Genomic DNA, 15,847 nt, shown 5'->3' with positions numbered 1-15,847 from the left:
GAGAAGCTGTGGCTGCCCCATCCCTGGAAGCGTTCAAGACCAGATTGGACAGGGCTTGGAGCAACCTGGGATAGGGGAAGGTGTCCCTGCCCATGGCAGGGGGTAGAACGAGATGATCTTTTAGGTCCCTCCCAACCCAACCCATCCTATGATTCTGTGGTTAAAGAACAGGGCAAGGGAACTGTCTTCCCTAAGACAATATCACTTTTACTCAGAGTTTCTGCAGAAGGTAAAGTTCACCCTAGAGGGTACTTGTTATTTCTTGCACCAACAAAGGATTCACTTAGGGTACCAAATGAACTTTGGCATCTGATCTCCTCTAGCTCAGTTTCAGGGTGGCCTTTCCAGAGAGGACATCAGTGAGACTTTTATGTATCTGACCAACAGTTAATTGTTCTTACAATGAAAAATAATTCTTCCTGGCACACAAACTGGCAAAGATGAGTCACACCACATTGAGTTACAGATATGTTTAATACAATTTCCTGAGAGAATGTGATGTCAGGACTGTTCATTGCACCCCCAAATCCAGGAGAATGATGCATGTGGCTCATTACTGCTCCTCAATGGATCCTGCACATCTTGGGAAGCTGACATTGAACAGGGTGGAGCTGGGAAACACCATCCCACCAGTGCCATGTAGTCAGCTCCTCAGCTGTGGTTGTTCACATGCTGTGAAAGCAGTTAAAAAATAATTTTAGCCATATAAACCCATTTAATTTCATTAATTCTTTTATGGTTTTTAGATTTGTTTTTTATTTGAAGGAATAGAGCCCCTGAGTTCCAAAGGCACAGAGCTGTTGACTTTTCTGGTAAAACACAGATTCACTGTGCACCTACCTTAAAATCTGAGGAAGTATTAGTCAAAACTAATTAAAGGTACTACAATTTCAGGAATGGCTTGGGAGAAGCTAAGGGAATATCACAGATGAAACTAAAAGGTACTATAAATATTATTTATTTGCATCAGTCATCAGACAATATTAACTGAAAACAGAGTCTCATTATTAGGTGTAATTTACCATTCATAGTAAAAGAGAATTTCTGTCCAAAAAGCTCACAATCTGAAGAGGTGGAAAAGACAGGAGAAGAAAGCAACACAAGACATAAGAATATAACTGCTACCACAGAGAAGGGGCATTCAGGAGGGAATAAAACTTGCTGCAGGTTGCAAACGAGTGCACATGAGGTCCCACTCAATCACAGAACTGGGGTACTTTTCTGGCTGAAATAATTGTGGAGGGAGAAGCTCACCTGAGCATTGCCAGAACCTGCCAAACCCAACACTGATCACACAGCTGCAACCTTGCAACTAAGAAAAATAAAAAGCATCTTAAACTTGAAAGACATTAGTGTATGTAAGAAATTAAAATGTCAGGCGTAATTTGTGACTACATCTAGTAGGTGATAAAGGAAAACACAACAGTCCTCAGACAGCAAAGTGCATCAGCTGGATGTATCTCCAAAGTACATGTATGAAGGACAAAAGATGAAGAACTGTTTGGGCATGTGTTTTTCTGAGAAGCCCGAGATGTAAGGACATGAAGATAAAGGACTTCATAAGGAAAATGTGGCGAGACGAGAAACCATCAGAGACCGTCTGCACATGTAGTTCAATGAGAAATGGAATTTATGATTAATCCTTAGTCTTACGTTAACCCCAGACCCAAATACATCAGCCCAGATTTCCTAATTGACAACATTACTGATAATTTGGTTTCTTCTAATTTTCGCAGGAGAGAGAAGGCTGGTTCTCCCATCAGAGAAGCACAGGCAGGAGGGAGAAAGGTTTCTACCTCCACTGGGACACATCTGCTGTAAGCCCAGGCCTCTTTCCATGGTCATGGGTGATGTTCATCACCACGACCAACCAAGCTCTGGTGGGTCCCATGTGGATTTCCCCAGCCTGGGTTTCTGGTGTCTAAGGGAGTACCTGAAGAGATATTACCAATTTCCAGCCAGTGGAAATGTTGATTTGCGTTTCTCTTCTCTACCACATTGTCAAGAATGAACTTGAACACAAAACTTAACCATTAGGTGAAGTCTGAGGAAAGTATGCTATAAACACAATTTTTTATGGGATGAGTGATGGCACAACTGCCTTCACCTCACTGCCAGAGGAAACCAGGTTAAAAATAAAAATCCTCACAGGCAAAACATAAAGCAAGGTTTTGCTCTGCTCAGTATGACTTCTGTAATACTAAGACTTGTATTTATTATTTCATTAAACTTCAGTAACACAACTATGATAACATACATGCCTTGGTTTATTCTATAAATCGATCATATGGGAAGAAATCCACTACACTGTGGAATATCTGTGGATCATGCAGGGTCTATGTGGGACATCTGTCCCTAAACATAAAAAAATTAAAAAAAAAAAAAAAATTTAAAAAATCAGCAGCCATTTGCTAAACAGGTTTATAATTATAGCATCAATTAGGAATGGAATAAATTTTAGCTCCTTTCTATTCTTCAATTTATGCTCATATTGACATTCATTTTCTGTTCTCCAGTAGATCCAATGGTGCTTGGACTTTCCTCTGCTTCCTTTACAGGGAAAATATCAGCTGAGGTTGCCTATCACTGCTATGAACATGTCACAGCACTCAGGTACTGTGGGACCTGCTGTGCAGTGGGATGCCCTTGATCAAACAGATCCAAAAGCTTTCTCTGAACTTGTAAATATTGAAGAAAACTGAACACAGCAGAGCCAAAGGCCATGATTCTCCAGTTGCCGTAATTAACTGATCACCATCAACAGCCCTGGTTTCACAGGGAGGCTGCTTCAGCTGACATGTATTTACTATATCACATTCTGTGAAAATTTAAAAATATTCTTAACAACTTTGTCACTGATTAACTACTTAACACCTGGAGATTGTTGATTGCCTGTTATTTCTCCATTCTCAACCATGAGATTGCCACTACTCTCCCTTGTGACGCTGTCATACGACGGAGGGATGGACACTGAGGATGAAGTTTCAGACTTGTTAGCACTCCTACCGTAATTTGCACTCAGCATAGATGCAATAAGTCCTTCGTTTTCTGGAGCAGCATCCCCCAGAGTGTCAGTGCTGCAAGTTCTGCGCTGGTACAGGTAGGAAGCCTGTTTGAGGGAGCGCAGGAGCAGGTGACACCTGTAGGCACGTTGGATCACCGTGGCCGATGCTTCCTCTTGCCTGTGTCTGAGTGTAGTTGATATTGGCTCGTAGGATTGTTTTGATGGGTTGGCAGCCATGAATTTCTCCTCCATTTGTACTTTCAGAGAATCCAGCTCCCCAGAATCTCCCAACACCCTCTTGGTGAAAGCAAACAAGATATCCAAGCAGTGTATCTTGTCCCCACTGACCACAGGCAGGTCCATTGCTGTGAGTTCAACTTTGTTTGGTTTTGGTACACGCAAAGGCTTAGACAGAGCATCTGCAAAGTCTGAAAGTACAGAGACGGTTATAAACTGGGTTGCCTCAGGATCAAACTTCTCCCAGATTTCATAAAAGATGTCAAAGTCATCTTCCCCTAAAGGCTCTGTACTTTCCTCAGTGGCAACATTGAAGTTCTCTAGAATAACAGCTATATACATGTTTACAACAATGAGAAATGATATAATGATGTAACTTACAAAATAAATAATACCTATGGCAGGTTTACCACATTCACCTATGGTACCTTTTACGTTTGGATCACAGTAGGGTGGCCCAGTGTTTAAAATAGGACTGAGAAGACCATCCCAGCCAGCTGATGTGGTGATTTGGAAGAGACAGAGCATGCTGTTAGCAAAGGTTTGGAAGTTGAACATATCGTCAATGCCACCTTCCATCTTCACATAGGCAAAGTTAGCCATGCCAAAAATGGCATAAATGAACATGACCAGAAACAGCAAGAGGCCAATGTTGAACAGAGCAGGTAGAGACATCATTAAGGCAAAAAGCAGAGTTCTAATTCCTTTGGCTCCCCGGATGAGTCTCAGGATTCGCCCAATCCGGACCAAGCGAATGACCCTGAAGAGTGTGGGTGGTAAGAGATGTTCGAAGGCTTTGCCAATGCTGGAAAGCAGTAAGGCTGAAAAGGAAAGGATAACAACTCATTAGAATATCACAATTTTCCTTAACTAGCAAGGAGGCTGGAATGATAATATCTTCAGAGCTCAAAAATATCTGATGTGTGCTTGCTAAGCTCTACCAGAATTACTTTTAGGAGAAGCTGACTGAAAAAAATAGTTGTAGAAATCAGCAATTATGAACTATTTTCTTCAGCCATCAGAGGACAGTCCCTGTTGCACTAAAGATGACAAGGAACTTTCTGTGCACAACTTCAAATATCTGTATCAGTTGACACTTGGTGACTGATGGTTATCTTTGGCTCTGGTTGCATGAATATTTCAGCAGGTTCAGGTTACCTTCTACATTTGTCTTCAAATACTGACACTACAAAGGTAAACTAAGAAAGCAAGATATAATGCAGTGTCATGGTTACTATTGAGATAATATAGGCAAGATATGCAGAAGCAAACACAGTAATGGATGTAGAGTGGCATGCACAACTTCTACAATGGCTCTTGGTTCATTTAAGGACATAGCTACACACAGATGTTACTTTTTCTTTGTTTGAATGAAAAAAGTGACATCTAGTAGCACTAGAAGAGGCTTGTCTTTTCTAAATGTAGCTGTTTTGGGTACATTTTTCTGTATTTACAATCCAGAAACTTAATTTTCTCAAGAAAGGGCCATAGTCTTACTGGAATCTTACTTACCCAAGACATGAGTCATACTAAAGAAATGAAGTATCCTTCTTCCCCTAAATGCCTGTTGCTTGTTGGCAGTACTAGCCCTAGGAATAGTTAAATGGGCAGAAAGCTCAAATTTGCAACTGAGCTCTTTACCTCATTCTTCCATTGCAATCCCTTCAAATTAAAACTAATACATTTTTTGTGATCTTTTCTATCCTGGTACACAATGTGTATTTTCAGTCAGCAATGCCTGAGTTTAGAGAAACTGAATTCCATTGTCTATAATCTAATTCCAGTCTTCCTATTCTCCATATATTTCAGTCATCTATCAAAAACACAGATGACAAAACCTAACAATTTGATCTGATTGAAGATTTCTTAGTTGGCACTAAATCTGTGACAATGGAAATTATCATGTAATGTGATAATGCTGTGATGGGATATTCATTCTGTATTTCAGATGAGGAAAAAAAAAACCCTAAAGAACCATTATGAATATATACACACTTTTACTAAAACAATTGTTTTAAATCTCATTTAATATTATTTAATATCATCATAGGGGGGTACTTATTTTTTCCTTAAGACTTTACAGTATTACGACTTACATTTCAATGCCTATTTGCAGTTAATAAATTTTAACTACCTCTTTTTTCCTAAAAAGAATAATAATTGATATAGTAAAGAATTTTCCAGACAATTTTACTTACCAACAAGTGATATAATAACAACAACTAAATCAAATATGTTCCAGGCATTTGAGAAATAGTACTGCCTCAGAGCCAGCAATTTCAGCACACATTCTGCAGTAAAGATGGTAACAAAGAGTATATTGATTTTGCTGAGCACGTTTGTCTTCGTTTCACTTTGCTCATAGGTTTCCACCATCATCGTGATCATGTTGAGGCAGATGAGACCCATGATGACAACATCAAAGATTTGGGATGTTGCAATGTCGAAAAGGAAGCCTTGATATCTGTTCTAGAGGGGGGAAAAAAATACATCTGACATCAGTTATGAAAATAAGGAGTACTCATCCATACATGTTTCCAACATTTTCAATTTTTATGTTGCAAAGTCACTCAGCTACAGTGAAGTTGGTGAAATTGGAGAGGGGCAGAGTATAAAAATGACACTGAAATCCCTTCCCATCCTGAAGTTTCATCACTTTCAAGGTGAATATAAAACCCAGTAATATTTATGCAGAGAACTTAATGAATATTTAACCCATAAAATAATTCAGTCAATGTGTTTCAATGTAAAGACAGTATGAATCATTTATATGCAATATATAAATATATGCACTTTTCAGTGAATTAAATTGTACTTTTGCAATGCTTTTTCCCTTTGAAGAATTCAGTCTTACCAGTGGTCTTGGAATAGGTTTTTGAGGTTTCTTGGATCCCAACTTTTTCATTGCATTGTAGTATTTTTTCTGTTCTTCTGTCATGAAGATATCTTCCCCACCTAAGTATACAAGGAAATGTCACTGTTATTTGGTGAGAAGATAACTATTGTAGTTAAAATGTCTAAAATTCTCAAAACTGGCATTCCTTCCATTTTTACACCTTGCTGGTACTGGCCCTTTTCATATCATCTAACTGTGTCCGAAAAATCAGTGGCACAAACCAGACATTCACAGAGTAGAAGTCTTGGTGTGAAACTAGGCTCACTCAAAAAGCATGAAAACAAAAAACATGGACAGGAACAAATCTATCCCTGACTTCCCACATGCTGGGCTTGCTGAATATCCAAGATACTCTTCAGAGCACCTGTAGCAGACCACTTACTAAATAACAAGTCTCCTGTCACGCTCAGCTCCCAAAAAGGAGTGAAATTTTAAGAGGCTTTGAAATGTTTCAGGAAGATCTAGGTGTTCAGGTTACAGGGGAAAAGAAAGGAGAAAGTTATTTCTTGTAACTTAATCATTAATACTCTGGTAAATGCCGATAGAAATTTTAGATTCCAGGTATAGGACCTTGTTCTCAAAAGCACAGCCAAGGCACTTATCTTTTTCTTTTGTTGGTTGAAGTTGTCAATGATTACACCGACAAAGAGGTTCAGGGTGAAAAAAGATCCAAAGATGATGAAGTTCACAAAGTAGAGATACATATACAGACTGTTCTCCATCTTCGGCTGATCATCTTTCTGCAAGAATGAGAAGCAACTTGAGAAATAATCAACAACAACATGGGCCCAGTTCAGAACAATCTTCATGTTGAAGCTCCTCTCAAAAATTGATTCCAGGAGTAATTATGATTTACAGCCTTACTGCTAATTGTGACAGAAGTGGTATAGTTTAAAACTACCAATAGTGCATAACTCAAAATTTTGTTTGAATATTCTTGACATGATTTTCACAGGCATTGCAGAAGTTCAGTTCCTTCCAATAAGAACAAGAGCTGCAAATTTCTCAGTACATGAAAAATCAAGCAAACTATGTAGAAGTCAAACTCCAAGCTCTTGCCATTAAAAATCTTGGCCTAGATATGTTGTTATTCTTTTTTCTCTTCTTAGCAAAAAACTTCTGTGATGGTTATTATTAATAAAAACAAAATCAGAAGAAGAAAAATAACTTTTCACATTGAAGAACAAAGAAGAAATACATTGAAACACACACAAAAACATATCAGTATATGAAAATACTATTATTATTTTAATATTTATATTATTATAATATAAATATTATAATTATTATTATTATATGAATAACATTGTATAATATATATTATTTTTATTTATCTGTATTTTCATATATAATATTAGCAGTATTAAAATATTAAAATAATGTAAAAATTCTTTTATTCCTTTGAACTCATAATAAAATTAAGACATCCTCTATATTTCAAATTCTTTCCCTCCAAAGTCATTCCACTTTGTTCTGTTTAAGTGGGTGGATCTAGAGCTGAAACCCTCTCCCCTTTGCAACAGAGGAGCTTTAGGATACTATGAATCATTTGCAGATTAAATGTTTATATCATCTGATAAAAAATAATTACTGGAAGTATTTAGCGCAGACAAACAGCAGATGTAGAAGTGCAAAACTAATAATGCATTAGGAGAAAGCAGTAGCATTCACCAAAAATGTGGTTTGAATACAATGACTGACCTCTCGTGAATCTACTGCTGCATACATGATGTCCGTCCAACCCTTAAATGTTGCCTGGAATGAAAGATGATGGAAAATGTGTTGAACTTTGACCTTAAAAGTCTTCACATTATTCGCAATATCCAAATGACCCTGACTGGAGCAAGAGCCTTTGCTGAGTTCCCAAGTACAAAGCACCGAGTTCTGGCTGCTGCTGTGTGTGAGACATTCTCAGCCTCGTTAGGATATGAAAGCTCTCAAGGGTGGGACAGAACACTTTATCCTAGGATTCTGACAAAGCAAACCTTCATCAGCGTGGTACTTAAGGCCATGCAACCCTCATGGCTGAGCAAATCCATATTTTGACAGAAATGTCACTATTTACCCCAGATTTCCATCTGAGATTGACTCCAGCGCTCAGGATCACAAAACTGCTAGAGGCTGCAACAGCACCTGCTCACCAAATGTTACTTTATCACCTGGAAAATCACAGCAGGATCTCATCTGTCCCCCTTTTGCCATTTGTGTGCATGAACAGCCAGCTACAAGGGGAGAGCAAGTTGTAGGATATTTCACTGCTTGCATCACCCTCAGAGACGAGTTAGGAATTGACAAAAGGTCAAGCCCATCTGACAAGGTGCTGACTACTGAGGGTAAGCAGCACTTACCACCTGAAGAAGAGCCAGGTAGCCAGAGCCAACATTATCAAAATTGACTTTAACGTTGACCCAGAATATCTTTCCAGTGTTGTTATACATCCCACAGTCTGTTTTGTTGTCGATGGAGCTATTTAATTCAGAATTTTCATCTGTCATATTGACACATTTCCCAAACTTCCCAGCAAAGAGGTTCACTCCCATGATGCTGAAGATGAGCCAGAAGATGAGGCAGACAAGCAGAACATTCATGATGGAAGGGATGGCTCCCAGGAGGGCATTGACGACAACCTTGGGTGAAAAGGGAGAGGAAAAATACACTTCAAAAAAAAAGGATGGGCCTGGGTATCTGTAAGCAGTCACTTAGTTGTCTCTGCAAGAAAAAAATCTGATGTTTTCCATGTAAGTACTAGAGCTGGCAGGAGGACCTTGAACAATGTCTATTAGGCTTTCAAAGCAAGAGCTGATACTTCTTGGTCTGCTGTGAGACCCTACTACTACTAAAATGCACTTCCACCCTCTTTTTTTGACTTTCCCTTGGTTCTGGAATAGGAGAGAGTCCATTTGCTTCTTTGTTTTAAACTGTATTAACATAAAATTTCTGAAGTATTCATCCATGAGCACTAGTGCAGAGGACTATTTCTGAGATTGTCAAAAGTAGTTTTTAAAAGGATCAGTAATAATTCTCCACTAGTAATTTGCTTCATTTACTTTTAGCAGATTATGATTGTGTTTGGGGTCTATAACCATGAGCCAGGTACATTTTCTGTGCTAAGTGCTGTACAGGCACAGAAAAGTGCCTGTAAATGTAGATTTTAACATATGCTAAGACATAACAGATTGCTTCATAAAATGGGGTAAGGGAATGGTGGGAACATTTCTTTGAGTTTCACAGTGAAGGCAGCGAATTCATCTGTGAGGTAGCAAAGAAAAACTTGATGGACCAGCAGAAAAATTCAAAGGCCCTGTGAAGGTTTTTTGGAGACCCCGTCACATGCATACTTCATGGCAAGACAGAAAGTATGACATCACCTGTTTCAATTTCAAAATAGACTCCAGACATGGAAATTTTGATAAATTCTGATAATTCATTTAATGCCATTTCTGTCTCTCTTCATAGTGTCAAGATTGCAATCAGAGAATTTTCAGTCTCACTTCCAGAATGTATCCAAAAGCAATTCATGTCCCAGCTGCATTGAGTCTGCTTTTTTGGAAGCACAGAATGGTTTTGGCTGGGAGGGACCTTAAAGATCATCCAGTTCCAACCCTCTGTCACAGACAGGGACACCTTCCTCTATCCCAGGTTTCTCCAAGCCCTGTCCAAAATGTCCTTGAACACTTCAAGGGATGGGCCAGCCACAGCTTCTCTGGGCAATCTGAGGAAACAATTTCTTCCTGACATCTAATCTACATCTCTCCTCTATTAGTTTAAAGCCATTGCTCAGGTAAGTGTGTGACAGTGATATTGTTTGCATTTCTATCACCTGTTTCCACATGCCAGAGCACATCCCACAGACCTGACTTTTGCCTAAATACCACTGTGGTTATCCTACTGTTTCACATTGCAGTGTACAGATATATTTTACCAGACGGATAAGGGAATCCCTCTCTGCATTTGTACAATGGTAAATTTGTAAATAAATGTAATTAATGTCCAGCAGCACCTCTTTGTTCCAGGTGCTTTTTTGATGGAAAAAAAGCATCAAATATTCTACAGACAAACACTTTTGCTTTCTGAAAGAACACTATTTGCAACAATAATTTGAGTAAAGTACCTTTTAATAGGCTACAGGTTTTGTAAATCAATCCAGTAAAATCTTTCAGAATTGAAATGACTGCTCTGAGTTGGCTTGCCATCAGACTTCAAAAATTGTAATTGTGCTCACAGTTCTTATTCTCTACTTTATTTTTGTCTCCCTCAGTAAGACAGGAACACAAGAACGATTGAGCAGCAATGGAACAAGGTTCCACCTAGGCCAGTTTTAGTTTCAACAGCATTTGGATCAATCACTCCAGGAAAGTCTATAAGGAACATCCAAGTACAGAAAAGCGCAACTAAGGGGCTCTTTAAAAATTCATTTTATAGTTCCTAAACTGAACTCAGGGTAAACGTGTGAACTTCATAAAGACACAGCGATGAGTTATAAACCTGTTAGGTGCTCATCAGTTCTGACAAGCTCTAATTTGCAATCAGCCTTACCCTCATTCCCTCAAACCGTGACAATGCTCTCAAGGGTCTCAGAGCTCGCAGAGTCCTAAGAGATTTCATGGGGCCAAAGGTACTGCCAAAGAGGTTTACCAACGAGACCTGAGTGGGAGGACAAAAAAGAAGTATGAGCAATGTCCTGTCACCCTTATTTCTGTTAAAAAAAAAAAAACAAAAACAAACCAACAAGCAAAACCATACTTTTGGTGCCTGGAATACAATATCCCGACACCATTGCTACAGGAGTTGAGGGCACTGTCTGAAATCTGCATCCAGAAAATAATCAGGGATTCTGCTACTATTCCTGTGTAGAAACAGCAAAGGCAGAACTCACATTTACAATAAGGAAGTCCAGCCAGCACCAGGCATTGGTAAAATACTTCTTGAAGCCATAAGCCACCCACTTCAGGAGCATTTCCAGAACAAAGATGAAAGTGAACATTTTGTCAAGAAATCCCAATATCGCTTGAATTCTTTCTCTCTTATGAATATGGATGTCTTCAAATGCCTGAAATCATAATTGATATAGATAAATGGCAAAAGTCAGAAATGAACCTTATACTGTTAAAGTCAAGCAACACTGAGATCTCTTTGTCCCTCAGTTTGTTTTAATACAGAACTGAACATCATCTATTACTAAAATCTATGCCAGATGATAAAAGTATAATTCTCCCTGTGCCTTCTCTTTTTTTTTCTCTATGTAGTACAGCCCTGTGGATGCATCCTTCCTGCACAATGAAATTGTAAGAGGACAGTATATATTTTTAGAAATTTATATCATAAAGTTTGTATATTGAAAAAAACTAAGTATTTTTTCCCAAGTATTAAGAATCACTTGTTTGTTTTAATGGTATAAAATTTCCTTAATATTTCACAATTGTGACATAACTTCCTGAGAAAAATCCAGTATACAGCCAGAACAGAAACAGCTTCTGAGATTTATATATTCTTAGCTTTGCTCATGCTCTCTTATAATTTTTAAAAATATCAATAATAGATTTGCAATAATTAAAATGGTGAATAAATGACTGCTATTTGAAGACTCTTCCCTCATTATGAGTTCAAAGATATTCACTGTGTTTGCTGCTAAGAACAACTTCTCTGGGTGTAAATTAAAGCCAAAAAATCCTTCTGAGTAGATACATGAAACTGTGCTACACAAACCAGGGCTCCACTGCTCAGAAGAATCATGAATACGATAAAGGATTCAAACCAAGAATGTTCAACAATCTGGTAGCAGGTTTTTCTCAGATTCCACCAGGTTTCTCCTCCAAACTTTACAGCACTACCCAGGCAACAATGAAAGTACCGAACACAACCTGAAAGTGAGAGACAGCAATGAGTGCATGGAAGGAATGTACATGAATGTGAAGGCATGGCCAGGAAACTTCTGGGGATAGGAAAAAGTCAATGGTCACAGTTACTGCATCGTTGTTGTTGGTTTTCCCTGTTTTATCAAGAGAAAAAAAATTGGAATACATCTAGTTTGTCTTGTAGTTCCTATTTTTATACACAGTAGGGAGAGCCCCTTTGGACAACTTTCCATTATTTCAAGAGCTTTCTGGGACACTGGACAGGCTCTCACTGACCTGAGGTTGGGACACACAAAATGTCAATGCCATGGGAAGGGTCTTGATACTACTAAAGCCCTTCTCAGTTTCTGCACACTCTTTGGAAAGCAGAGGTGAGATGCCCCTGAACAAAAAGGCTCGGGAATAGAGGAGGCAAACAATTGTCTTCAATATTGCAGCATTACACTGTGCCTTGTGAGGTCTATTCATTTATTTATGTGCTTCTGAATTTTATTTATTTGCTGATTTTATACCATAGAACCCAAAAAAACCATGTCATGTTCTAGCTGATACATAGACCCCATAAAATGAGACGTCTTCTTTCCAGCTCACCAGATTCCTTCTCACAGCAGACAGTGATGCCAGGGCCACCTAATATTTCCTGATCACTCATTTACAACATCCTGGGTTTGCTTGCTTATTAATTTTTTCACTAATTAATTCTCTTTGGCTAACTTTTTCCTTTCTGTATTCTCTGCATTAATTCATTTTCTCACTATGGCAAACAATGTCAGTCAGAAGGCTTCTGTCATTTCCAGGCATGGAAAAAATAATGTGTATATATGCAAAATCTTATACATTAATTATATAGCAACCTATACATAACTTGCATCCATGATAGGTTATAATATATGTAAAAAAATATTCATATTCTTTTTATTGCAATATTCTCCAGTAATGTGGATCTGGAATTTGAGGCAAGGAATAGCACTTGCACAAGATAAGGACTTTGGGAGGGGGGGAGGGTGAAATCTGTGTTAGGTAAAGGCTTGCTGATTGATTTCTCTCATGGTTTTGCCACAGCAGGCACATTCCAGCCAGGGACTACAGAGAACAAAACAAGACATTTCACTTTTCTTCTCTGCAGCAGGAAAAAAACCAAAAAAAAACTTTATTTATTTTGTTCTAACGTCTGAACTGGCACAAAAATGCCATTGATGAAGTAGTTAAAAAAAAAAGAACAAAACAACAGAAACAAACTGTTGCTCAGAAATCTGACTTGTGTGTTATTAATGTAATATTTGTGGGTTTTCTCTTCTGGAGAAATCAAACTGCAATGTAGATATAGTGGATCTCTCTCAGGATTTATGATGTAAAATGTAACTGTAAAAGTATTTGTATTATTACTACTCAGAGATTACTTTGCATTCCAGAATAACATCTCTATAGCTTCAAATAATCTCTACATGCTTAACTGTTATTGATTAAATCCTAAAACTGTGGATTACAAGTTTCATTGACCCAAAATAGGCACAACAACAACAACAAAAAAACCAAACCAGCTTTGCAGAACATGGCAATAGTGTCAGCCAGATTTGATTTATCTGAGTTCTCATCACATAAAATATCCAGGATGTGGTGGTTGAATGGGAAGGCAGTGAGGGGGGAAAGGGTTTGCCTTTGGGAGCTCAGGGCACTGTGGGACTGGGAGCTGCTGGGCTCTGCAAGGCTGGAGAAGTTCCTCCTGCTCATTTTGTGGTGCAGCACAGCCTGGGTAAGTGGAAAAGAACAGAATTGAAGAAAATGGATCGGAGATGGGGAAAATGGGGGATGAAATGTGTGTGGAAATGGTGATGGCCAGCCAGGCTGACTGGGTGAGCAAAGATGAAGTTGGAGCACCAGGAAGAATTTCCAGTTTTAATTTGTTTAATATAACACACTTGTCCACCACTGCTGGAACCCCAGCATAGAAAGCCACCAAATTTGTCAGGATTGATATCATGAAAGTCACCATTATTACATACTAGGGTAGGAAGAAATCATAAAAGTACTGACCACATCCTAGAACAACTTGCAAAGCTAGATGATGTTGTGTGAAGAGTTGAAAAGAAATTCTCCGATTTTTGGAAGATATTTAAGGTCCCTTCCAACCCAAGTAATTCTAAGATTCTCTGATCATCACCCTATAGAAATTCAATTAATCCTAGGACCTTCTGTTGCTTATTTCACTCCTTTGTTTGAGATTGTCCATGAAATGTTATTCAAGGAATACTGCTGCAAAGTATTAATAAAACTGATGTTCCAAGTGACCATTGTCAGGTGAGACCTGATCACATACACTTCTCTCATGTTAAACCCCCAGAGTGACTTGGTTGCTCTGCAACTGAGTGAAATTCACCTCACTTCACAATCCTATTTTTTGGAATGCGGTCTATGCCATTGCCCATGTCCCAGCTGGAAGCAACTGGCTTTTAGGGGAAGAGGTTTTATTTTTCAGGTGTCTCAGTCTCTGTGTTGACTAGAAAGGGACAATGATTTGGACTATTTAGCTCATTTTCAGATAACTAAAATTAACTGAAAATAATCTGACCCTATTGGCTCAGTATCACTAGAGAAACAAGGCGAGATTTCATTCTTCTCACTTCCCAGTAGTGAAACCGTGAGAGCCTTACCTTCTGGAAAACATTGTTCTGGAGTCTTGAAGTCTTCAGAAAATTCTGGAATCTGCTTTAAAACATCTTCAGGATTTGTCAGATCCACTGTGCTGACTTCAGAAGAGCTGACACTGTCCAACTACCGAGCACAGTAATATCAGTTACTGATTCTTTCTAATTCCGGTCCATGAATTAATCCATGAACAAATAAAACTCAAAATTAAAGCTTGGTTGTGTACTAATATTACAAGTAGTATTGGTAATGGAATAAACTTTGTGACTTTAAAAGGTACAAGCTTAGAAGTACCAATGGGTGCATTCAAACAGAGGCCAAAGCTCTATAATTACAATATCTATCTACATGAACCAGATGTAACTGCCTAATCAGCTGGGAAATTGAAGAACTTTTAAATTGCATATTAGTGTATGTAGTTCTCAAAATGGGATAAATTACTTGGGTTAAACCCATGAAATCATGGAAATTGAATGAATCACATGCATTCACACAGGAGATCCAGATAAATATATCTGTTGTCATGCCAGGAACTGAGCACCCATGACAGTATTCCTGAAGTAGAAATTGGAATTATACACTGCATTCTTCAGTTACAAAGCTTTTTGCCATCCCATTAAACCAAAGACAATGTGTTATGAGTCAGCAATTACATACTCTCTGCTTTTGTTCCTTCATGTTTCCATAATGCTGTTTTTTACTTCTTTGAATGCATTCTATATTCAAAATTATTTTTAAAATACTGTAAATTACTAACTATCATCTTTAATGACATAGAGAGAAACTCATTTCAAGCATTATGTTTCTTGAACCCAAGATACTTAGGACACAGGCGGACTTGATGGAATTTCCCACATGGAAGCTTATCTTTCTTTGAATATATTTTCAATCCTCCTCCCCTTTTTTGGTGGACTCAGATTTAATAAATAGAAGGTATCAGAGAGTATTTTATAAATTATTCATAACCATTACAAAAATTACATTGTAGTTTTCCCATTTCTACATGCTCTCTTTCCTACACTTCTATTTTTCTTTAAAATAAATACCTAAAAATCCTTTGATTTTGCTCACAGAATTCCAGCTCCAGTATTGGCTTTGGTCCAGACAGACCAGCTACTGCAAGTTCAGAGCTGCTTCTGGCACTAAACTCCACTCTGGTAAATCCCTGAACAGGAATATTCCTGTATTTGACCAGTTTTGGAAAGACAA

The 15,847-nt window shown here is 38.3% G+C and overlaps 1 protein-coding gene across 1 annotated transcript in view; it reads right to left on the bottom strand.

Moving 5' to 3' along the window:
• Positions 1-2,863: 2,863 nt before the first annotated feature.
• LOC104686508 (sodium channel protein type 5 subunit alpha-like) overlaps positions 2,864-15,847 on the bottom strand; it is a 33,404-nt gene continuing 20,420 nt past the window's right edge. The window contains exons 18-27 of the mRNA XM_039550142.1: positions 14,644-14,764; positions 11,844-11,998; positions 11,014-11,187; positions 10,674-10,781; positions 8,486-8,764; positions 7,839-7,892; positions 6,736-6,877; positions 6,096-6,196; positions 5,440-5,710; positions 2,864-4,062 (exon numbers count right to left, since the gene is read on the bottom strand). Coding sequence (XP_039406076.1) covers positions 2,864-4,062; positions 5,440-5,710; positions 6,096-6,196; positions 6,736-6,877; positions 7,839-7,892; positions 8,486-8,764; positions 10,674-10,781; positions 11,014-11,187; positions 11,844-11,998; positions 14,644-14,764 — 2,604 coding nt within the window. The remainder of the gene's footprint in view (positions 4,063-5,439; positions 5,711-6,095; positions 6,197-6,735; positions 6,878-7,838; positions 7,893-8,485; positions 8,765-10,673; positions 10,782-11,013; positions 11,188-11,843; positions 11,999-14,643; positions 14,765-15,847) is intronic.

This window comes from Corvus cornix, chromosome 2, assembly GCF_000738735.6.
Source record: "Corvus cornix cornix isolate S_Up_H32 chromosome 2, ASM73873v5, whole genome shotgun sequence".
NCBI lineage: Eukaryota > Metazoa > Chordata > Aves > Passeriformes > Corvidae > Corvus > Corvus cornix.
The sequence above is the reverse complement of the archived record's forward strand: the minus strand, read 5'-3'. Positions and strand labels throughout refer to the sequence as shown.